Source organism: Ictidomys tridecemlineatus, chromosome 10 (genome assembly GCF_052094955.1).
Source record: "Ictidomys tridecemlineatus isolate mIctTri1 chromosome 10, mIctTri1.hap1, whole genome shotgun sequence".
In the NCBI taxonomy this organism is placed as follows: domain Eukaryota; kingdom Metazoa; phylum Chordata; class Mammalia; order Rodentia; family Sciuridae; genus Ictidomys; species Ictidomys tridecemlineatus.
The window spans coordinates 63565350-63589774 of record NC_135486.1 but is presented as its reverse complement, the minus strand read 5'-3'; the positions used below and the strand labels follow the sequence as shown (position 1 = coordinate 63589774).

Sequence of the window (24425 nt, the reverse complement as noted above, 5' to 3'; positions counted from 1 at the left end):
CATTTACCTTGAGATTCTCATAATGGTCCTGTCTAATATCTTCATATTCTTCCATGATTTCTTCAAAGAATTCATCTTTTAGATTTTCATCTAATAGTTGAGAACACTGAAATGCAAAATAAAGTCAGTAACCAGAGAAAAGCAAACAATAAAAACTCTGAAGACACCTCCCTAAGAAAGGCTTCCCTAACAATGTTCTCTCACACTTGGACAACTGTGCTCACTCCTGCCCAGGTGTGCAGTACCAGGTGAACTCAGTGAGCTTTGGGTTCAAAATCCTGTACATGTCAAAGAAAGTCCTAATCTTGGACTCCTTCCCTGGAGATAATCTCTAAGCCCTTGGGATATCCTGCCTGATAAGAGTGTCATTGTATACCTGGGCTTTGGGCCTTGCCAGAGTTGATACCAACAATATCATTTATGGTGAGGGTTGTGGTTCAGGCTGTATCTGTTTGACCTTGGAAGGGTTGAAGACTAAGCTCCTAAGACCAGACACGTGGGCATCCCAGGCTTATGTGACAAGTCAGCAAGGTCTGAGTAAGCATCCTCGTTGGCAATGCTCCTTGAAAGCATTCTTCCACATCACTAGTGGAAGAGTTAAGTGCTGTCTGCATGACTCCCTGGGAGACAAACTGAAACTTGAGCCTTTCACCTGCAGCACACCCTCTATGATTTCTGCCTTTGCACATTTTAAGCTATCTCTTTCTATGGCAACCACTGTGATCATGAGTATACAGTGTTTCTGAGACCTCCAAGTCCTTTTGGTGAATCACTGAATTTGAAGGTGATCTCAGGGATCGGAAGACAAATACACCCAGATCACCCACAGTCTTTTAGTATCTGGTCACATCTACTTCCCTTATAGAAGTAGATTCCTTGAGAACCAAGAACATGTCAACCACCTCTGCACCCCTGATGCCTCACTTACACCTCGAGCATACAAGGTATGCCTTTATGATGTGTTTAACAAAAGAATGAGGCTAACCTTCATGCTCAACTGGGAGCTTTTACTAAGATATGAAAGAAAAATGATAATCTAAGAAAATGTGAAATTACTCATTAAATTATAAAAACAAGATAAGCTAAAAATTGTGATTATGACTATCAAGCTGGTAGAAGACTAGCTTTCACCATAGCTCAAAATAACATCACAAAGAAAGAAGAACTGCTAGTGATTATATCAGTAGAAAACCACAGCACTATCCCTCCCTCATTCTCTAGCAGGATTTTCTAACACACAAAAAGACAAGGAAGTTCAGCATCTTCATCTAAAATTAAACAACTTAGACTGGATAATGGCTGATGTGCCTCTTAGTTTTAAAAGTCTATAACTATGGGATTCCCTATTTATCTCTATTAACAATCCCATCACCTTGGGATAGTTAAAAACAAATCACTTCCTTAAGAAATATAATCAGAAAAGATCATTGTGGCAGGCCTAAAAAATAGTTTCCCAAATGAAGTATCTCACTGCCTTACACAAACTCACCCCCCCAGAGTCCTCACTTAGGAAACCCAATGAGGCAAATGAAAACAAGAGAGTGATGCACAGCTCAGCTCCTCAAATACAAGGAACCAATGTCTTAACAGTGCTGCACTCTGCTAGATCATGTACCCTGAAACCCATCTCTGGACTTCCCTAACATGCAGAGCATTTATAATCCCCTGGCACAGGTACTAGTGGGTAGCCAGAACCTACTACTATAGTTTGCTGTGCCCCTTCCTGCCCAGTATCACTTGTTGACTAAAGAAACAAGCTTAGCCAGGCATAGTGGCACACCCCTAAAATAATCTTAGTGACTCAGAAATGTGGGACAAGAGGAACCGAAGTTCAAGGCCAGTCTGGGCAACTTAGTAAGACCCTGTCTCAAACAAAAAAGAGTTAGGGATGTAAGCTCAGTAGTAGAGTACCCTTGGATTCAATCCCTACTTGAAAGAAAAGGAAGGAAGGAAGGAAGGAAGGAAGGGAGGGAGGGAGGGAGGGAGGGAGGGAGGGAGGGAGGGAGGGAGGGAGGGAGGAAGGGAGGAAGGGAGGAAGGAAGGAAGGGAGCAGTGATGGGGGAAGGGGGAAGCACATAAGGGAAGAAAAAAGTTCATGGCCAATGTGCTGCTAATCTAGCAATCCTTCCACCAATACTGAGGTCTATCAGATGTTTCATGCTAACCACTGAGACATATCACAACTTTTATTTACCTCCATTTTTTTTTTACTTTTTATGGTAATACTTGTACAATGAAAGAAAATAAGTTGAAATTTTAAAATATAATTTTAAAAGAACTACTTTACCCTTCTTAAAGAAAGGAAAGAAAGCAAAGGGAATCCTCAGGCCTGATTATAATATTTGCTGCATCTTTAAATCTTTCAAATATACAAGATAGCTACTAAAGCATGGTGCTGTCCAATGTTCATTCCATTTAGAGCAAAAGAACTTGAGCCAAAAACCATCCAAAACAAAACCTATCACTGGCTCCTACAAAGAGTCACTAGCAGTTATTCAAATGACCTACTATACGACATGTGTTGAGTCACCTGGAAGAGTGGTCAATTCGTTGTACAAGAGGAGAGCTAAGCATAGCTGGAAACCCCAGCCCAGGGAGTGCACTGCCATGAATACAAGGCCCGCCCACTCCTTACCTCCCCTGCCTGGCTCCCAGCAAGGCCTTGTTTGAAGGAGTCTGTCCTCCAGACCTAGACTCAAGGACCAACATGCCCCAACACAACCCACCTGTAGGGTAAGCACTGAGCACTCAAGCAGGTCCAACAGTCTTATCCCCAGATGGAAAATATTCAGCACTATTGAAAGCACTTGAAAATAGCCAACAGAGCTTAAAAAGGTGACCACTGGTCATTAAACTAGATTTAATATAAGCTCTGAAGAAACATGATCCGAAATTAAGACACAAACATTGTTTTTAAAATTGAGTTGTAAAACTATAGATTATTTACACATTTTTCTATGTCAATGAAAAACTTTAAAAGGGCAATTTTATGATTTCAGCCTTTTAAATAAAAAGTTGTTGAATATTTAATGGAAACAGGTTTAATTTAGGTCAGAATAAGGAGGATTGCATTCAGTCAGTCCCACACCTATCATCTGATGGGTATGTGGCCTCAAGAATTACTAATCCCTTCCTTCCCATTTTCTCTTCTCTAAAATGGATAATAAAAGTATCTCCTTTCTGAGCCCACTCTGGAGATTAAATAACCTCTGTGAAACAGTTACTTCAACACCTGGTAGTCCACAAACTTTCAATAATAGCAATTATTGTATAATTTCCATGTAAAAAAGTTCACAGATATGAATTTTTTCAGATTCAAAGAAATTTCTTCAGAAGATGGCTCAGGAAACATGGGCACTCTGGTCCGGGTTGCATGATACCACTGGAAGTCCCCCAAAACCACCAGGCCTCCTTGGTGGCATTTCTCCTCTGCCAAGTGTGAAGACTGGCCAACAATGGCAATTGTCAAACCCTGCTCTCTTGATGAGAAAGAGGAGTGGGGTGAAGGTCGGAGGGTTACTTGGCTCTTTTCTGTACCACACTGAGTTTCTAGGTCAAACATCATTTATGGGCAAGAGTTCTACGGCTCAGAATGGACTTGGAAACTAGTTGGCCACATGGTCTCAGATGCCCTCCAACTGTTGTTTCCTATTATTCAGCAAACATAATGAAACAGGTAATAAGATGAGAACTCTTATTCACTGAAGGAGAAAAGCAGGGAAAGACACTTGCACAAGCTATTTATTATATTCGCTAAGAAAGAGAATCTATTATTCTGTGATTTTAATACCTAGGCAATATTTTTCTGTCCTTGCTTAGGTCAACTGACCCATTCTTGAGTGTTGTTCTATCTGGAAAAAAGGTCATCCTTAAAATCCTACATTCTGCGTTTTAACTCTAGCAGTGGTCAAGGCATGTATTCATGTGTGTAAACTGGAAAATTCTGTCTGTTTTTGCAGCTGTCTAGGTCATAGGAGTCTTGGTACCAGCCCTCTCATTGGCTGCTCAGCTGTCTTCGAGAATACAGGACATGCTCACCAGGACCTCCTTCCAAAGCAGCAGATGCTCTAGGGGCACACTGTAAACCCTAGACTGTTTCTTTAGCAGAACTGGGCAAAAATAAAAGGTCCTGGGCACTCCCCTGGCTCTTACTGCTTCCTTTGTCCTCTCTTTGAAACATATGTGAAATGAAAAGGAAGGCCCCACACATACCACCACCACACTCTTGGATGCATCCAGGACGTGGATCACAGGCGCGCTGTATCTTGGAGCTATTTTAACTGCTGTGTGGGTTCTGAAAAGAAGGGTCAGGAAGAAAAGCACATCCATCAGTACTGACAGTTCCTACACAACTCCTGTTCAGAACTATTAGAGATAATGTCTTTCAACAGTGTTTCTAGAGAAAGATTTCAAGGTACTTACTTACATATATTGAATTTCAAATTTTCCTTGTGAAACAAGAATGATTTTTTCCTATCCTAAGATGAGGAGAAATGACATGAATGAATAGGCCCAGGTTACAAAGAAGTCTGTGACCAAATGAAAAAGACCTTGTCCTCAGGTTCTGTCAACAAGGGCCGAGCCCCTGGCCTGGCTCTTTGTCAGCCTGTGTGAACCAAGAAGTAGCAGTCCCAGGCCACTGCATTTTAATGTCATCAAGGTCAAGCTACCTCCCTTCCTTCAAACAAGCCAGGCAACCAGCCAGGGTACCTACAGAACCAGGAACCAGGCAAAGGACACAAGACACACTGCCTAGCTGCTGCCACCTCTGTGTGGCCAGCATCAATACCCCGTGGTCCCAGTCCCACCTCTAGTTGTAGTAAGGAACCCCAGTCTCAAAATTCAACACAAAATAAACAAAGGTCCAAGAAACAAATTTTGTACTAAGATTGGCTCAGCTTCAAATCCCTGCTGTCAAACCTGAAAATGTTGGTACTGGGAAACAACAATTAATCCTTAAAATTACCTAATTAACTAAACTAAATTTGCAAAACAAATTGCCCTCTGATTGCTTGATGTTTAGCACAGGCTGCATATCTGCTGTTTCGTTCTAAAACACACTAAATTCATATGAGAATTAGAAACACACGTAGCCTCCCTAGCCTCCCTACAGAATTTGCAGAGGCTCGGAACCCATCAGATGGTGGCAACCGCACCCTGGATCTTCCTGTTCTTCCCTGGTACCCTGAAGCAGCACACTCACCCAATTCAGGAGGTTTCACATTCTTTTCCTCAACTAAAGTGCATTTTTGTTTGGAATGTTGTCCAGAATATGCTATTATATGAGAAAGAAACAAACTAATAGAAGACAAAGTTTATGCAATTCCATTTTTAAAAAAACATACATATCACAGTCAATCTGCCTCAACCAACCAACCGGATAGCTAAGATTCTGAGTATTGAGAAAACCACAAAGGGGCACACATCAAATGTCCATACAAGGAAAAGGTGGGAATGAAGGGGCAGGAAGAGACTGGATTTTACTTCACAGCCTCTTAATTGATGACATGTTCCCATGAGGGGATTAATGAAGCAATTTTTAAAGACCTGGAGAGTATTATTATATTAAAAGTGTAATAAGTATACATATTTTTTTTAGGCTTCTCTGGGAAGGCACTCAGCATCCATGCACAGTGAGACGGGACCAACAATCCCACACCTGTTCTTGCTTTCTAAGAACAACTCCATTTGTAAATGAGAAGCAAAAAACTAAAGCCTTAGGCCACAAGAATTGAACTATATGGGGGTCCCTTCCAGCACAAGCTGGCTGTTGCAACATAGCTTTGGTGCTAGGAGGCAGGGCACAGGGCAGCGGAGGCAGCCAGACCCTGGAATGAACTCCACAGCCTCCTGTGTCTTAGACTTGTACCTAAGGGTGCACTCAAGCAACAAAGCTTTGAAGACATCTTGAGTATTCTGCCAAGGGGAGGATTTTCAAACAGTAGAAAAAGTTATTTTTAAAAAGTTGTCCCAGTTTCAAAACAGAGTACAACTGAGACTAACCTTGCTTCCTCCCCTTCAGTTGGCAAGCTCCCTGAATGCATGGAGATACTTCTCTACATTCTGCTTGACATACGTATCCTGCAAGAAGGTGTTACTTTAAGCCTGGTAACACTCAGGCAGCCTTTCCCTTAGAGAAAACAAGTATGACTTTAAGTTTTAAGAATTCAAAGGTCCTCAGTCAATTTGAGCCCACTCTCTCTTTGATGAGCTTCTGACTGAAAAGAAACACTGAATTCTACTATCAAAAAATAAATAAAAGCAAAGTGCTGCTTTCCAACATAAAAATGGCAAGGCTATATGATCGAAGGCATGACATTTGAACTTGCTTAGCCACTAAGAGTGCTTCCTGTTTCCTTATAAAATAATTTGACATCAATTCCACTTTTTTTTTCCACAAGCTTCTCTACTTAGAAGAAACTATCCTTCTAAAGCCCGACAAGATGCAAAACACCAGAATCTCCCAGCCCCTTCTGCCCCTTCCTGCACACCAAGAACACAGTACTAGATGCTAAGGTTGACTCTCAAATTCTGTCTCTGCCAAATCATTCAAGACTCCCAGGGATCCAACAGGTCTTCTCCCATGTTTGCAAATGTTTAAAATTCAATGACAAAAATGAGAAAGAGAAAATAAAGACGAGGAGATTAAGATGGAATCAGGAGTGATATTAGCATATAAATCTATTCCATAAAATCCTATATACACGTCTAAATTCTAAGCTTCTATATGGTCAGTGCACAGAGAAAAATAAAAGCACTTATGTGTGATTTAGCACATGACTTTCTAGCAATTAAACACACACACACACACACACACACACACACACACACACACACAGAAAATTATCTCTACCTTGGAGCAATGTGATTTCCTCTTGAATTCTCCAAGCTACGCAAACAATAATTGAAAAAGACATTTTGCAGTAGTTAGCTAAAATTTTGTTAAAATGTGAAAGCTAAATGACACAATATATACCCTTTGGAAGTCCTGCTTTTTAAGAGGACTAGATTTGCAATAAGTTTTCTATTCTTTTATAGCAACAGGTTAAAAAGACTACTTCAAGTATATTCCCACCCATCTTTGACCCCAACTCAGTAACCGCCTTTCAACCTCTGGACAGCCTTAACCCCCAGTCAAGTGTCTAGTTCTAGTTCTGTTCATGCTACCATAAGCCACTGGGGCTTAGAAAAGCTGAGAACTTATATCTCTTCAGAGATCTATCCTAGTAAAAATCTGCAAGTCCTGGGGCTGGGATTGTGGCTCAGCGGTAGATTGCCTGTCTAGCACATGCGAGGCCCTGGGTTTGATCCTCAGCACCACATAAAAATAAAATACAATAAAGATATTGTGTCCAGTTACAGCTAAAAATAAATATTAAAAAAATCTGTAAGTCCTGAGCTATTGTCTATACAACTGCAGCTAGCAAAAGCAAGAACTGACCCTGCTAAGCCCTCAACAGGTCTGAGGAAGAAATACCCAGGGGTCTGAGAGAGGATTCTGAGACATTCAGGCTCCTGAATGCTCTGTAGGCTAAGCAGCCTAAGAGAAAATGGTTCTATTCAGGCATAAATGCCATTAACTGTAAATGAAAATAATGGAAAAATCAGATCTCATAAACATTAAAAACTTTTTTGATCCAAAGACTCCACTAAAACAGCAAAAGGCAAGCAAGACTGAAAGAATCTACTTGCTATTTTTCTGATAAATGGCTTAAAGTCTAAAACAGTATGAATAAGGCAGAATATCCAACTTAAAAAAAAACTTAAAAAGTATATGTTCAATATACACAGAAAGGGTGTGTTAGCATCACTAATCAGCAAAGAAATGTAAATGAAAAACATATCAAGAATTACTGCCTGGAAATAGTCAATGAAGATGGTTATACACTGTCCTGGGATCTAGTACTTTTCTGGGCAGAAGCACACACAGATATACTAAAACTCAGTTGCAAAAATGTTACAGCAGCATTGTTTGTGAGAACTCCAAACTGGAAAAACCCAAACGTCTACTAACAGAGGCATGGATGTCTGAATCATAGTACATTATACAATGAAATGGGGGCAAAAAACCTCTAAAACTGGGTTGGGGTTGTGGCTCAGTGGCAGAGCACTTGCCTCACACAGATGATACACTGGGTTCAATCCTCAGCACCACATAAAAATAAATGAACAAAATAAAGATACTGTATCCATATATAACTAAAAAAAAACTCTAAAATTATTTTAACAACAATGTTGGGCCTTCATATACAGTACTGTTCCATTTTATATAAAGTCAAAATGCAGGCAAAACCAACCTACAGGGATAGAAGGCAGCAGAGTTGCAAAAAATGCCAGGATATGTGACCCAGTGAGGCTGTTAGGTACCAATGATATTCTACTTCTTGATTTGGAGGTGGTTACATAGATGGATTCACTTTTGCAAACACTCATCAAGTCACACACCTATATGACTTGCATACATTCTGTGTGATTGTTACACTTCAGTAGAAGTGCTTATTCAAACAGGAGAGAACAGTGAAGCCAGACTCCAGGTCTGTGACCTGATCCATAGTCACTATTCAGAAGGGAAGATGAACTGGGAATTTTCCATGGAAGCTCAAGGATGCTACATGAGAACCTTCTTTTCAAAGGTTGCTCCAGGCCCACAATGGAGAAAAGGAATGTTTCCCAGACTTTTATTTTCCAAATAAAATTCCAGACTGAAAAGAACATGGAAGAGAAGAAAACCAGAAAAGAGAGTTCATGGAGAAACAAGGCACTGGAAAGTTGGAAGAAACTTTGTGAGGTCATGATATCCAGCTTTCTACCTTCAAATATTGGCAGACAATTAGAATAGATAGTGAATGATTTCCCATGTCACCATTTGTGCATCAGGATATAACTGTTAAGAGCCACCAATGATTCTAATTTTGCCATCAATGATGAATCCCAAGAGGCCAGTCCTGTTATTCTGAAGGTTTTTTCTTTAATCTGTTGACTTTCATAATAAAACAGACTATTGATCAAGTTCTAATCCGTATAAGTAGCAAATTCCTGATATTAAGCTTCTAAGAATTTTTTATAAAGAGATTTTAATTTTGAAGTCATTGTCATATCAATATAAGTGCAAGTCCTTTAATACATCTGCCCATTTAAGTATTTATCCCATTTTATAACCATGGTTTTTAAAGGTCTTTCATCCTCATCACAGTCCAGAGATCCCCTCACTGTTCTTGTGCTCAGCTTTCATTCATTACACAGGATCATGCTCATCAAAACCCCAGTTAGTGATGGCTGGTCATATTCTTTGACAATAATTCTGCCACTTAGTCTAGCAGATACATCATCTGTGGCAAAACAAACCCAGTTTTCTAATGTGAACAATGATTGTCAAACTATAGAACCTTTCAAAAACAAAGAGTCCTTAATTGAACAAAAGACACTGTGGCTACCCATAAAAATGATCCACTCATATTATACATGGTATGATGGTTAATTTTATGTGTAAACTTGGAAGGCCATAGTATCCAGTCTCCACTCAGACCACAGTCTAAATGTTGCTATGGACGTATTTTTTAGATATGATTAACATTTTACTCAGTAGATCCTAAGTTAAGCAAGTTACCATTCATAACATGCATGGGTCTTATTGATTCAGTAGAAGGCTTTCATAGAAAGAACTAAGGACCCTCTCTACTTTCTGCTCCTTCTCCACAAAGAAGAAATTCTGCCTTGTCTGTCTTCAGACTCAAACCTGCAACATCAACTCTTGCCTGGGTCTTCAGCCTGCAGACTTCAGACCTATCAACTTCTACAGTCACATGGGCCAATTCCTTGAAATACATTTCTTGCTCTTTCTAAGGATCTCTTGAATACTTATGACAGACCACAATCGTATTTTTGTACCAGAAAAACAAAGTGCATACGTCAAGTTTAATGCTACAGTTTGATGTAAACAGTTGTGCAACATAATAAATGTTGCAAAGAAGTCTCATATCGAAAATTAACACATCTCTGAATAAATCACACAATCAAGAGCCCCCCAAAATAAAGACCATGCAACCAAATGTAAATTTTTCCTCTTTACATCTTTTATCCTAAAAGTTCTCCTTTCATAGATAACTCCCCAAAGTGTCCCTTTGGTTCTTTCTAGCTAGAAGGATTTTCTGACTCTAAACCACTAGAAGATTAGAGTTTCTTCAATATTTGTAAAAACTGTCTCTCTTTAAGAGTTCAACTTTATGCCAAAAAAACACAGCTTGGGCATCCAATTTGATTTCAAGGAAAAGATAATTGTAAGCCAGAGGAACCCCCCAAAAAACAAGGCGTAGGAAATCACAAAGTTTCCTATGCATAATGTGTTCTGAAATTGTTCAGGCTCTCAACAAAGTAAAGACCAGAAAGTTTATGTAATAAAGAGTCGATGTACATGCTTCTGGGGGAAAAAACAGGTTTTAACACTGTTTATGAACACATATTTAACAAAACTCAAGGCATAAAGCTCATTATTAAGACTTACCTAGAAGTGGTTGCTCCTCCAATCAACAATGGAATCTTTATAGCTAACCTCTCCATTTCCTTGGCAACAAAAATCATTTCATCTAGGGAAGGAGTGATGAGTCCTGACAGGCCAATTATGTCTATGATTTTTAAAAAGAAAGGGAAAAAAGGACAATGAGGAGGATAAGAGAAAAAAAGGAAAAGTATTAAGACCCATTTTTAAAACTTTATAATACAGACCACAAGACCTACCATGAACTGCCAGTTTCTAATTCTAAGACACCTTTTCTGTCTGGCGGATTTTAATGTATTATCTGCTTTTGGTAGCAAATAAGATTTATAACTTGAAGTATTTGCCACAGTTTTAGGAAACCATGCAACAGAAGATTTTATTTACTTTGTGATTTTTCAGACTCAAACAACACAGTATTTTATAAACACAACTATATCCAGAAAAAAAAAAATCTAATCCAAGTGTTCGCTTTTAAGAAGCTGGTCTCCAATTCATCTCCAGAGATCAGAAGCAGCTGCCTGGTTGCTCTCACACCTCTATCAACTCCCAGTGCAGATGGGCATCCCAGCAGCCCTTTGCAGAAGCTGGACTTGACAGTTTGCATGTCCCTTAGACCCCCACATGGAGTGAGCTTTACTACACTGACATACAGACTCTGGGGGAAGTGACACTGAGAGTAATCCCCAAAGGACAGTTGCACAGTACCTGCTTTGTGGTCAAGAGCAGCTTTCAGTATCTTATCGCAGGGAGTCATGACTCCTAAATCAATCACTCTGAGGCACAGAAGTGAAATGGGGGTGGGGGGGACAGTAACAACCCATTAGAGACAAAGCTGCATGAGCATTTTCATTTTAGACATTAACACTGTTCTAATATAAAATGGAATCACACTGAAATGTTCACTAAGCACTGACAATTCACCACCACAACTATGCTAAGGCACTATGCTAAGCCTTTTTCACACAAGCTTTCCTGAAATATAATTCCCATTTCATGGAATTTGTCCATTAAAGCATACAATTCAGCTGGGCAAGGTAGTGCATGCCTCTAGACCCAGCTGCTTAGGAGGCTTGGGCAGGAGGATCAGATGAGATCACAAGTTTGAGACCAGCCTAGGTAACATACAAGACCCTAGCTTAACCACAAATAAATAAAAATAAAAATTAACAAATTCAACAGTTTCTGGCATATTATTTTTTTAACCCTGATAAGACATATGTAACTTTCCACGGGAATTGGTAAGTGCATAATTCAGGAGGATTAATTACAGTTACAGTGTTGTTCAACTATTACCACTATTTTTCCAAAAGCATTTCATCAGCCTACATAAAAACACTGTAACCATTAAGCAATGACTCCCTCTTCCTCTCCTTACCCTCCCTGGCAGCCTCTACTCTGCTTCCTGTCTCTACAAATTTATCTAATCTGGGTATTTACTATAAGTGGAACCACACACTATTTGTCCCACTGTGTTTGGCTTATTTTACTCAGCACTATGTCTTCAAGGTTCATCCACATTTCATGTGTATCACAATTTCATTCGCTTTTAGGCTGAATACTATTCCATTGTATAGACATGCCACAGGCTTTGGTTTGGGTCCAGGATGTTCCCCAAAGGCCCATATGTTAAAGGTCCATGCTATGGGGAAGTGGTAGAAACTTCAGGAGGTGGGGATTAATGAGAGGTCTTCTGGTCATTCAGAGCACACCTTAAAGGGGTAGTTGGATGCTAGCCCCTTTCTCTTTTTCTTTTTTAATTTTTTTGCCATCTGTCCATGAGATGAATGGCTTTGGTCCAACATCCACTTCCTATCATGATGGTCTGCTTCAGTACAGGCCCAAAAGCAACCATATCAACCAATCATGGACTGACACCTCTAAACCTATGAGCCAAAATTTGTTATAGGAGCAGAAAGCTGACTCATGCACATTTTGTTTACCCACTCATCTGCTGACAGACATCTGGGTTGTTTCCACTATGCTAAGACCTTTGCAAAGTAATTTAATTTAACCCTCACAGAACCTCTATGATGAAACCCCTACTATGGAAAAGGATCTGGTAAGTTAAGCAAGTTGTCCAGTCAGTCACACAACTAATTAGCAGGAGAGCTGGAAGAGTTAGGATCTAAATTAGCAAAACTCATTATCTAATTCATTTAAGCCAATAAAAAATGCTGGGAAGTTCCTCAGCAAACAGCTGTTGAACAGGAGAGCCAGTGGGGAGGGGGATAGAGAAGAGGCCAGTCCCTGCACACAGAGCTGTCATAGGAAAAGCTAGAGACTTAAGACAAAGAAGAGAGGTAGATTCAGAAAGCAGGCCTCCTTCTTCTCAGGGTGGCCGAGAAGGTGTGCAAAACTCAAAGGGTGGGCACACCTGAGTGGGAGACAGGCACTGGACAGAGAATGCTGGAAGTATGCTGAGGGGACAGAACAGGGCCAGAAGGTTTGATTTCCACAGGAGTGCCTCCTAGAATCCAGTAGGAGGAGCGTCTGCCCTAGGAAATGCCGCAGTTACTAACATCCTATTTTACATGAGAAAATCTACAATGTTAGTCTTTTTTATCATTTAATTTTATTATATTGTTAAAAACATTTAAAAATTACATTATTTTCACTTATTTAATTATATCAACAATTCTTAAAATTCAATAGTAAAAGGCTCACATTTTTAAAAGTGTAAGTATGAACTTTTACATGATACGTCACCAGCTGGCAACATGGGTGTTGGACACTGGGTAGGAAGGAGGCCTGATTCTCACTGTGTGCCCTCTTGTACTGTTGGATTTTCAGCTGGTTCTCATAGTATTTTTTTTTAATCCTTTTTTTCTTTTCTTTAAATAAGTTAGCACACATGGAACCCTCAGTAGAAACTTTGACAGTTTCAAATCAAGAATTAACTATATTCAGCTTTGATAGTTCTAACCTGGTAGCAAATACCAGGGGCATGAATAATGGACAACCTGGAGGCCGCAGATAGCCAGCAGCAGCACATTTCTTTTTTAATATAGTGAAGAAAGTCTCATAACCAGATATATTGTTATACAATGAGAAGCGCAGAATCCCACATGTAAAACTAGGCAAAAGAGTATACTGCCTCTAACTCGACAAAAAGGCCTGCACTTCAAAGCTGAGTTTTTCAACATTGCATGTGTTTTTAAAATCCAATTAAAACCTACCAGCATGATGCCAGTGCTACCTTGCTGTCACTGCTCGCTCTTCTGTCAGGAGCATCTCACCAATCACCGTTCATTCCCTTGCCTCTACCACAACCTCCCACTCCCACCCCAACACCTTGTCTTTCTTGACTCTCCCAGGGTTCTCCTCTGGCTCAGAGCCGCACCCCAGTCTGTAGCTCATCCTATGCACATTATTGCATTCTGCCACTTGGGAGACTGAAGAGAATAAAAATGAAAGAAGTCATGAAAAATGTTGATTTTATAATCTAACCTTCTTTGTGAGTGCTCATAACATAGCTGTAAGCATTTAATTTGAGCTTCTAATTCAAAAAATATTTAAGCTATTCTAAATGCTTTAGCAATGTCATCCATAACTACTTAAGAACATACAAAATTTAGAAAATAAATGTTATCGGACAAAAAAAATCACAAAAATAAACCTACATAGCAAGATACAACAGGTGCCCACTGATGGATGAATATATGTATAATAGAATACTATTTATATAACTTATGTAATATATATTTATAAAATAATATTTATATAATGAAATATATAAGGGAATATTATTCAGTCATAAAAAATAAACGAAATCCTGTCATTTGTGGCAAAATAGATGAAATTGGAGGACATTATATTAAGGGAAATAAGCCAATATACAAAGATGTTCTCTCTCATATGTGTAGCTTAAAAATTTGATGTCACAAGTATAAGAGAGCAGAATAGCTATTGGTAGAGACTAAGAAGAGCAGGGGAGGAAGGAGAGGAGGAAGCTGGATAACAGGTACCAAAACACAGCTGGGAGGAATAATTCCCTGCTCTACAGCACAGGAGAGCGACTATAGTTTACAGTAACCTACTATATATTTTACAAAGAACAAGAAAAAGAGCTGAGAGGTTCTAAGCATACAGAAATGATTAGGAGACAGAAATACTAATCACCCTGATTTGATCACTGCCCACCGTACACAGGTAGCACACCCCATACATGCAGCAAACTGCTTACATGAATTGAAACAGCACATCGTATTTCATATTTATGTACAATTATTATGTGTTTATTAAAAATAAAAAAGTAAAAAAAATCTTCATTTGCCCTCTTCAAAGGCACCTGACACTTGCTGTCACTTCCCCCTGCAATTCACACATTCCACCAACAGAAGGAAGTACCTGCACCAGTCTTCACCTTCCCCACTGTTTCCCACCTGCCCTTAGCAGAATCTGTGACCATTTCTCGTTCGTTAAAAAAACAAAACAAATTCTTGCAAATCTCCCTTTCAAAATATAACAAATTAAAAGCATCTAAATAATTGATGATGAGCATTTGTACAGACAAAACCACCCTATAAAACTCCATTCAATCAAGTCTCATACAATCTCTGCTCTCAGCTTATTGAGAGGAAAAAGGGAAAATGCTGACTGCCATGGGGAGCCCCATGTTCTGGCCCTCAGGGTCTATGTTATGATGCCCATTCACAAGAAGCCTCTTGGCTACGTCCACCTGCCCAAATAGCTTTTCCTATTCTTTTTGTCCTCACTGAATGCATAATAGATAATTACTAACTTATTGCATTTGAAAAACTGTGTTCACCGTGGACAATTTGAAAACAGAGTAGACAAAAAATAAATAAATGAAAAAATAACCTCTAACATCTGCTACTACTCGTTACCTTCCTCCCTCAATAATTAACCTGTTGAAACATTTCCCTTCTTGAATAGCAAAGGGATGAAAAGGTGAGGTCTAAGCTTACCTGAAATTATTGCAGCCAAGGACCACTCCAACTATGTTCTTTCCTATGTCGTGCACATCACCTTTCACAGTGGCTAGCACAATGGTGCCTTGATAAGGGTCCTGAAAGCAAGCAACACAGTGAGCATGATTGGAGTTCCTCAGAGCAGACCACGTAGTTCTGGAGAGCTAGGTAGGTGCCAACCCAGAAAGGGATTAATACAATTACCTCAAAGACGAGCCTGAGACCCAAATACTGCACTAGGCAAGCAGAGCGCTGTAAGCTCGAGCAGTTCAAATGAGCCCATCTGCAGAGTAACCACAAGGGCTTCAACCAAGATTGTGCACTGCAACCTCTCAAGAACAGCTCAAGTTCAAACAGAACAATCCCACAGCTAAAGACCACATCCTTCACCCCAAAACTGTCTGATAAATGTTTACTGTCAACATTTAGAGGAGGGGGTAGAAAAGAGGAGATGGTCACTGCAATGCCCCCTGCCAGAATCTGAAAATAACCACACTAGCCCAGTGCAGAGGGTATTAGGGGTAAATTTTTGCTTCTTCCACATGGTCGTTATGTATGCTGCCAGCACATTGCCTACCCTCCAAGGGAAAAAACAAGGAACAGTGAGCAAGGCAATGGCGTTTTTATAAACACCATGTCTGTCTGGGCTGGATCAATTGAAGAATTAAGAATCCCAAGAGCCAAAGCTGCCTGAGCTTCACTGGGAACCAAGCAAATTTAAAAGGCTTAATGATTTATTCTGGTGGTACAATCAGCAAAAATTAAACTGAATTCAGTAGTGGTATCAAGGCACTATTAGTAGAGAGAGAATATTTGTTTGTTCAAAAAAAAAATCATCCAAAACCAACCATTAGCCCGTTACCTAAAAAACAAGAGCAGGTCTTTGTAGCTGCAGTATCAGCACAAAACTTGGTACAAAGTAAATATCAGTTAACGAAGGATTGTCTTGATTGAAAAATTACATCTGTATTAAAAAATTCATAAAGCTACATTCAAAGGAAACCCCTAAGTTATCCTGAAGCTTGGTAAAAGGAGGGACAGATGTTGGATCATTTCTCTACTTTATCTTCAGTGATAAACAGCAAGCCAGCCTGACTGCCTAGTCCCCTACCCCACCCCAACAGCAGTCTCCCAGGCCCACTCCTTAAAGGGCCCACAGGCCTGAAAAAAAAAAAAACAAAAACTTGCCTCTTCTTCTACTGTGCAATTAAGCACTCTGTTTTCTTCTCTTTCTTTTTCCATAAAGGGGATAAGGTGGCCAACAGCCTTCTTCATGACCCGAGCTGACTTTATAACCTGGGAAAAAGCAGAGCTGGTTATCTGACTGACTACTGCAACCACAGCCATTGACAACCACATGGCTTCTGATGGCACCTGTGAAACCCCAGCACAAGCTCAGAACACACATTTTACCTTCGGGCTAGCTATACTGGACTCTGCTTCTGACAGTGAGCAGAGTGAAAAATAAGCTCCCTGAGGGAAAGGCCAGTGAAGGAGGCAGAGCAGAAGAAAAACAAGGCTAGAAACCAAACATTGAAACTTCCATCTTCTTGAACTTCTGCCTGTTAGTTTTTCTCTGGCTAGAAGGCCTCTGTCGCTTATCTTTCAGGGTTAAAGTCCCCCCACCATGTGTTCATTCTCAGCCTTCTCTTCTCCACACTCCCTTAAAATTGAGCCTCAGACTAGACAAGTCCCCTTCCATCCTTCATCGCCTCAGGCCCCTAACCTAGATGCTTAGCAAGTGTTTGTTAATTCATGGGCTAGCAGCTGCTGCAATTCAAAATAAAGAGTGGTGTTCTTACTTGAAATCTATCATTTAATGTAACTATTTAAAACAGTAATATTTTTTCAAAGTATGTTATTATTTAAGATGAACACTTGCTGGTCAAATCAAATCTATCTTGAGTCTTACTTTACTTCTGAGAGTAAAAGGTGGTACAGAAAATCAGAACAAAGATTATGAAGCTAGCAATTTCCAGATGATTTCTAGCTTCCACACCACTCTAAACACGGGTTTCCCCACACAACTCCAAAACACATCTGGGCAAGGACTGGTCCAAATCAAAACTTGAACAGAGTAACCAAACTCACTACTAAGACAAGGAAGAGATTCAACTGTGAACATGTCTCCCTATTTTTGCCAACCTGAGGTAGAAACATTTTTCCAGCTCCAAAAAGATCACCAACAACTTTCATGCCATTCATCAGGGGTCCTTCGATTATATTCAGAGGTCGGGGATATTTTTCCTGATTTAACCTGGCTTCCTCAGTATCCTGGATAATATATTTTTCAACGCCCTTCAAAAAAAAAAAAAAAAAAAAAGGTTGTGGGAAGAATAAAGGGAAAAAAATGGCTTAAGTCCAAACAACCAACAGAAAATGATTCAAAGATATGCTTAAGAATGAGAGTCCTGAAATCAGACTGTGTAAGTTCAGATCCTGGCTCCTAGCACCCACTCAAGCCATTTATTAAGCTTTAGTTTCCTAAGAGTGCCACAATATCTTGTTCATACGTTTTGAGATTTATTAAATTAAATAACCCGTGTTAAGTGCTTAGCTGGCTTTCTTGATATAAAGTAATACTCACAAAAGTGTGCTATTAATGAGAAGGTGGACTAATAAGTAGATTTCTAACTCAGATGTTTGTATTCTTGTATTTTAACAGGTTATACTTTAATAATATCTCTGCCAAATCAGTGTTTTCTCACTACTTGGCTGGAAGATGAATGAGGGTGAGTGGGGTTCTCAGGTGAAGTTCAAAAAGAGGAGGCTCCCCAATCTAGGCTTGAACAAGCCTTCCTACAGGGTCCCCAACTCACAGATCTTGGATGTGGCTGAAGTAGTTCCACAAACTGAAATATATGAATCACAAAAGGCAAGAGTTGAATTTTAGATGCCACTCCCTCCAAAAAAGAACTCTGAAATTCTCCAGACTCACAAATGGGAAAACTGAAGCCAAGAGATTATTTATCTCACCAAAATCCCAAACATCCAGAGATGAACCAGTACTGACTTGCTGACAGACTAAAAGCAACCTGGTCAGGGTAGGGTTCTCAACCTCAGTACTACTGACCTTGGGCTGGAATAGTCTTTGTTGTGGAGGGCTGTGGTGTGTACCACAGGACGTTGAGCAACATCCCTGGTCACTGGGATTCCAGTGACATCTCCCATCCCCACCTTGACAACCACATATACCTTTAGACAGTGCCAAATGTGCTATCATATAATGCAGGGCAGGAGGGCCACCCAGGTTGAGAATCAGCAACCAGGAGTCCATGGCCTCTCTTACTCCAGCTGCTGTCACAACCAACCCTCCCACAATGGCATCAGACAGCAGTGACAAGCTATCAGCTGGCCAGTGCAGGTTCCTGAACTCACCTTCACAAGAGCATACTCTAGCCTTTGTTCAATGGGACTGTTCCTCCACTCATCAGTCTGAATGACCTTCTTCCCTCCTTTGCCATGAGTCTGAAATGAATTGAAATTTGAATGAAGAAATAGATGCAGGAAGTCACTTATTTGAACCATTTGGCAACAACTAATAAACTGTCTTACTCTTTTACATTCCCAGCTCCCAGCAGAGTGCCCAGCATGAATTATGACACTGACCAATCACAGTACCAGGTCTGGTGAGATGCACAAGCAGCTCTTCCTCCTTTTTCAATTTTCACCTGAACTCTCATTCCTGTGGCAAGCTTTCTTAACCACCTCCACCTTTGGGGTCGATGCCACCTCAACATCCTCATAGCACCCTGTGCCTTCCCTACCACAGCACCTACCACACTGGATTAAGATCACCTCTATACGTTTTCTGCAGGTCTCAGTGAACATCAGCTGAATGCATTAATGCTGAACAAAAACTGATGTTGCTAGAGCAATGCTTGTGCAGGATAGTAGAGGCAAATCACAGAGGGCCAGAAATTCATGCTGTGGAGTTGGACTTAACCTCCAGGGCAACTGTGTGGTGGGACAGGAGATACTCGTCACAGTTCTGGAGCTGCAGGGTCATATTAAAAGTAGTGTTTTTAAGGGGCCTAGCCTGAGTGCTAATAACAGGAAAGGCCAATAAAAACAAACATGAAGACATCAAGTTATCAGTACAAATAAAAGAAGGAAAGATCTGGGGAGAAAACCAAGATATAGGACCAGAGTGGTAACTGGAATAACAACAATAGGAGTCTTTCATGTAGAAAAATCTAAAGAATAATTAAAAAAAGAAAAAGTCCTTCTAAAGCTCATATTACCTTCACTGGTACATGTTCTACCAGCCACACAACCAGACAATTCCTGCCTAAGGGATGGAATTGCTGGGTTAAGACAAAGCAGTCTATTCCAAATACTTTGGGTGGTGGGAATATGAGTGATTTTATTCTCTCATTTTGCTTACCTGTATTTTGTAAATTTTCTAGAAGTAATATATGTCACTTGCTACAAGAAAAATATATTTCATACTTCAAAACAAATACATAGAAATTTAAGTTCCAGTGCACACCTGTAATCCTAGCATCACGGGAGGCTGAGGTAGGAGGATCAAGAGTTCAAAGCCAGCCTCAGCAGTTTAACAAAGCCCTACACAACTTAGCCAGACCCTGTCTCAAAATAAAAAATATTAATATGGGGATGTGGCTCAGTAGTTGAGTCCCCAGTACCAAAAAAAGAAATTTAGGTTCAGAATGCTGAAGCAGAGTAGGAATGGTCCATTTCTCTTTCCTTACCCTAACCACAGTATGTTCTCTAGAATGTTCGTTGATCCGAAAACTTGATTAGGTATGTGCTTCTATTCTACAATGAAGGTTCAATAATTGTGAGCAATAAATTCAAAGAAAGGAAAAAGCCATGTTAGACACTTTTCTCTCTACCTGGGCATAATGTAAGAGCTTCTCAGTGGCTTCAGGGTCTTTATTCCAGATGAGGTCTTCACAGAGCTGAAGAAGTTCCTTGTGGATATCATCATATACTGGGAGGTTTCCTGCATTCACTATCCCCATATCCATACCAAACTAAGGGCAATAAAAAGAAAAGTGAGGATTTCCAGTGATGCCCTAAATTAGGAACCAGAAAGAAAACATTTTAGGCCATAGTCTCAGTCACAACTAATTGACTCTTCACTGGTGCCCCAAAGCAGCCTTAGATAAAATACAGGTGAATGCTGCATTTAGGGGGTACCCTAAACAAACCTCCTTTACAGAAACTGATCACAGGCCAGTTAGTCTGAGGGCCACAGTGGACAAACCTTGCCCTAAGTGAAAGCTGGTTTCAAGGGCAAGCAGGCCTTCAATCATACCTTGATTGCGTGGTAAAGGAAAACCCCATGCATTGCTTCTCGGATGGCGTCCATTCCTCGGAAAGAGAAGGACAAATTGGAAAGACCTCCACTTATTCTGACTCCTGGTAAAGTTTCCTGGCAAAAATTTTAAAATGTGAAAACAGTGTCCATTTTGCCCAAAACACCAATCACAGTTCTTAAGCTTTATATACGAGTGGAAAATAAACAAGTCCAAAGTAACCCAGAACTTTCTGTAATCAGACACAGACCCAAGTTTGCAGTATGATGGTGCTGCAAAAGCACAGATTCATCAGTGTCCCTCACTAAACTTTAGTCTCCCTAAGGGAAAATATAAAATTCTACTTTATCTCTGTGTACTTCAGTAATGACCCTGATAGGGTATAATATATAATGAGTATTCCATAAAATCCTTGCTGGATAAATGATAGAGAAGAAAGTGGTAGAGGGAGAGCATGTTAGTGTGCAAGCAAACACACACACACACACACACACACACACACACACACTTCCCCATTCATTGAAAGCACAAACTACCTGAAGGTATCTGTAACTAAATGAACAAACACAGTTGTTCATTATAAACTTGACCAATTATAAAAGGACAAAAGGCAACTGAGGTTCCTGCTGCACCTATGATAATATCAAGCATCATCAGGCATGTGCAACAACAGGATCTCTGATTTACTGTTGGCTCAAGGACAAACTGGCTTAAGCACTGAGGAAGACAGCTTGCTATTATCTAGTACTATGACCCAACCACTGGGCTTCTGGAGTATATGCTAAAGAAACTTGGGCATATGTGCCCAAGATATGTATAGAAGAATTTTCACAGCATCATTGCTCATGAGGCCCAGAAGCTGGAAACAAACCAGTTTTCCCTCTATGGTAGAATGGTTAATTATGGCGTAATGATACAATGGAATATTATACATTCAAAGAATGAACAAATGACAGTTACAGCAATGCAGATGAAACTTTTTCTTTTTTTTTTTTTTAGTTGTAGATGGATACAATAATTTTATTTTATTGATTTATTTTTATGTGATGCTGAGGATCGAATCCAATGCTAGGCAAGCACTCTACCACTGAACCAAAACCCCAGCCCCTCCATGAATCTTTAAAATGAGTATGAATAAAGAAAAAAGTCATAAATATCTTATGATTTCCTTCAAGCTAAAAAAACAGGCAAAATTAAACTATATTGTTTAGATATTCAGTTGGTTCTCATAGTTCTGTCCTATAAAGTCACTATAAACTCTGAAATAGGGAATATTGACGCCCTGCTCCAAGAGAAATACCTGGTCACAACCTTTTCATCAGCCCATCAATGCTGGGCACATCATAGCCTTCCTGCATTCATGAATGCTAGCCAAGCCAACATAAGCTTTAGGGCCATCTTAAAAAGCAAAACCACCATGCGAACACAGTGGCACACACCTATGATCCCAGCAAAACAAGAGGCCAAGGCAAAGGATCACTGGTTGGAAGCTAGTCTCAGTAACTTAGCAATACCCTGTATCAAAATGAAAGAATAAAAGGGGCTGAAAATGTAGGTCAGTAGTAGAATACTCTGGATTCACTCCCCAGTGCCATCAAAACAAAGTTTAGGAAAAAAAAACCCTAAATAATATAGTTAAATCAGGATGATGACTATGACATGAAATTCAGAATGAGGTATACCCAGAAAAGGAGAGACATACAAGCTTAAGTGTGTTACGCTGTGACACTATGAAGTGTGTTCCACTTCATAATTTAAACAGCATCACAAAAAATTTTAAAGTCTCTAACTTGAAAATTTACTACACAATGAGAATGTCAACATCCCCATCCAAAAATATGTGATAACGCTAACCATTCACTAGACCCCTGTGATAAATTTGAGATGTCTTGGATAGACAAGAGAAAATGATCCTTACTTACTTTAATGACTCTAGTTGCATGGATAAAATTTATAGCATACAAGTTATGTTCTTCCATTCCAGTACCAATGGTGAGGATGTTGGGGTCAAAGATGATGTCATTTGGATTAAAGCCCAGTTTTTTCACAAGTAAATGGTAGGCTCGAGTGCATATACTGATTTTGACATCTGTTTCTGTCGCCTGGGGAAAGGAGAATATATGAAATATAAAAAATAAAAACAAAGTGTTATATGAAAACAGTACATTTCACTTGTTGAAAGCACTCAAGTGTCAACACATGGATTTCACAGAAATACAAATGCCAAGCAGCCTCTAAATATTTACCAAATTATTTTATATTTCAGAGGAGGAATCTGTTTGGAAAAAAAATACACACACACACACACACAAATATATTTTTTTTAATTTGAAATGGGTCATTTTCAATATGATTGATGTATGTACATTCCATGTATGTATTATATATCAAAATGCATTCTACTGTCATGTATGACTAAAAAAAATAAATAAAAATTAAAAAAAAAAAAAAGAAATGGGTCTTTTTAAGTTGTCCTAGCTGAACTTGAACTTAGTGTTCTCTTCCCTCAATCTCCAGGGTGGCTCAGAATGAAGGAATGCACCACTGTGCCTGGCTCCCTTTGTATTTTTATCAACATTACAGGTAAGATTTTTTTCTGCAAAAATCAAATTTTATATGCATATAAATGGCATATTTAATAAAGAGGCTTCTTAAAAATACACATGATAAAAATGCAAACACTACTAAAAGACAGATTAAAAATAAGTGTCCCTCCTTCTCCTGATCTTCCTGCAAGTCCTTTCACCCCAGAAGCACTGCCATCACTTTCCTGAATTTTCCACCCTAACAATATACGCTGATCTGAGGACTCATGTTTATTCCCCATCCTCCAGTACAGCACTGACTTGTTAGCATGTGCCTCGGCTTACAGATATGAATCACAGAAGTCCCTAGGACTCCAGCAAGGCTCACTCCCCACGGCTTCCCTTCCCCTTACCAACTTCCCTTCCCCTTACCATCAGGCTCTGCCTCCAGCCAAGGCTCATCATGCCCCTCCTCCACTCCACTCACTCACCCTGCTCCTCCCATGGGCCTAACCCCTCCAACCCTATGCTCCTGAGCCCTGGCATGAACTGCTGCCACTGCTCCAGACACCCCAGACATGGTTTTGTGCCTCAACATCTCTCAGGAATCTGGCCAAAGGCCCCTTTCAGAAGTTGCTTTAATCACCCTCCATAAAGTAGCCCCACCATTCTTCCCTCCTCCTCCTTCTTCAGAGCAGGTCTTTTCAGAATCTGTACTAATTTGGCAACTTCTTTGTTATTTTTGGTTAATACTTATTATTAAATTCCCAACCTGTCTCCTGACAGCTAGAATGTCAGTCTTACTGTATCCCCAGTACCCAGAGCAGTGCCTGTCAGAGGATGCGCTCAATATCATTTGTTGAATGAATATATGAGGGAAATATATGTCTGAACTTTTGTCATAGAAACTGTCTTTGGGTCAAACTTGCAACTTCAACACTCAGCACACTCACCAATTTACATCTTGAATTTCTGGCTACATGAAAAATGAAACATGCTCTGGGGAAAAAAAAAATATATATATATAGGAATCTACCTTACTCGCAGTTTCACTCTCCACTATTTCAGTTAACTGTGGTCCACTATGGTCCAAAATATTAAATGGAAAACTCCAGAAACAAACAATTCTTTTTTTCTTTTAAACAGATGGACAGAATGCCTTTATTTTAGTTTTATGTGGTGCTGAGGA

General features: G+C 39.8%; 1 protein-coding gene across 8 annotated transcripts in view; it reads right to left on the bottom strand.

The window, feature by feature from the left end:
- Mtr (5-methyltetrahydrofolate-homocysteine methyltransferase) overlaps nucleotides 1-24425 on the bottom strand; it is a 91158-nt gene that overhangs the window by 15205 nt on the left and 51528 nt on the right. For 6 of the 8 annotated variants that reach the window (XR_005731009.2, XM_040278705.2, XM_040278704.2 and 3 more), the window contains 12 exons: nucleotides 22634-22813; nucleotides 20711-20827; nucleotides 20286-20426; nucleotides 18805-18894; nucleotides 17572-17724; nucleotides 16615-16722; nucleotides 15424-15524; nucleotides 11201-11268; nucleotides 10502-10622; nucleotides 6854-6889; nucleotides 4213-4294; nucleotides 8-106 (listed from right to left, as the gene is read on the bottom strand). Coding sequence is in view for 7 of the 8 variants with exons in the window: in XM_040278705.2 (XP_040134639.2) it covers nucleotides 8-106; nucleotides 4213-4294; nucleotides 6854-6889; nucleotides 10502-10622; nucleotides 11201-11268; nucleotides 15424-15524; nucleotides 16615-16722; nucleotides 17572-17724; nucleotides 18805-18894; nucleotides 20286-20426; nucleotides 20711-20827; nucleotides 22634-22813 (1296 nt within the window). In the remaining variant the exon portion in view is untranslated. The remainder of the gene's footprint in view (nucleotides 1-7; nucleotides 107-4212; nucleotides 4295-6853; nucleotides 6890-10501; nucleotides 10623-11200; nucleotides 11269-15423; nucleotides 15525-16614; nucleotides 16723-17571; nucleotides 17725-18804; nucleotides 18895-20285; nucleotides 20427-20710; nucleotides 20828-22633; nucleotides 22814-24425) is intronic. The other 2 variants (XM_040278706.2, XM_005320347.5) reach the window with 1 other exon arrangement.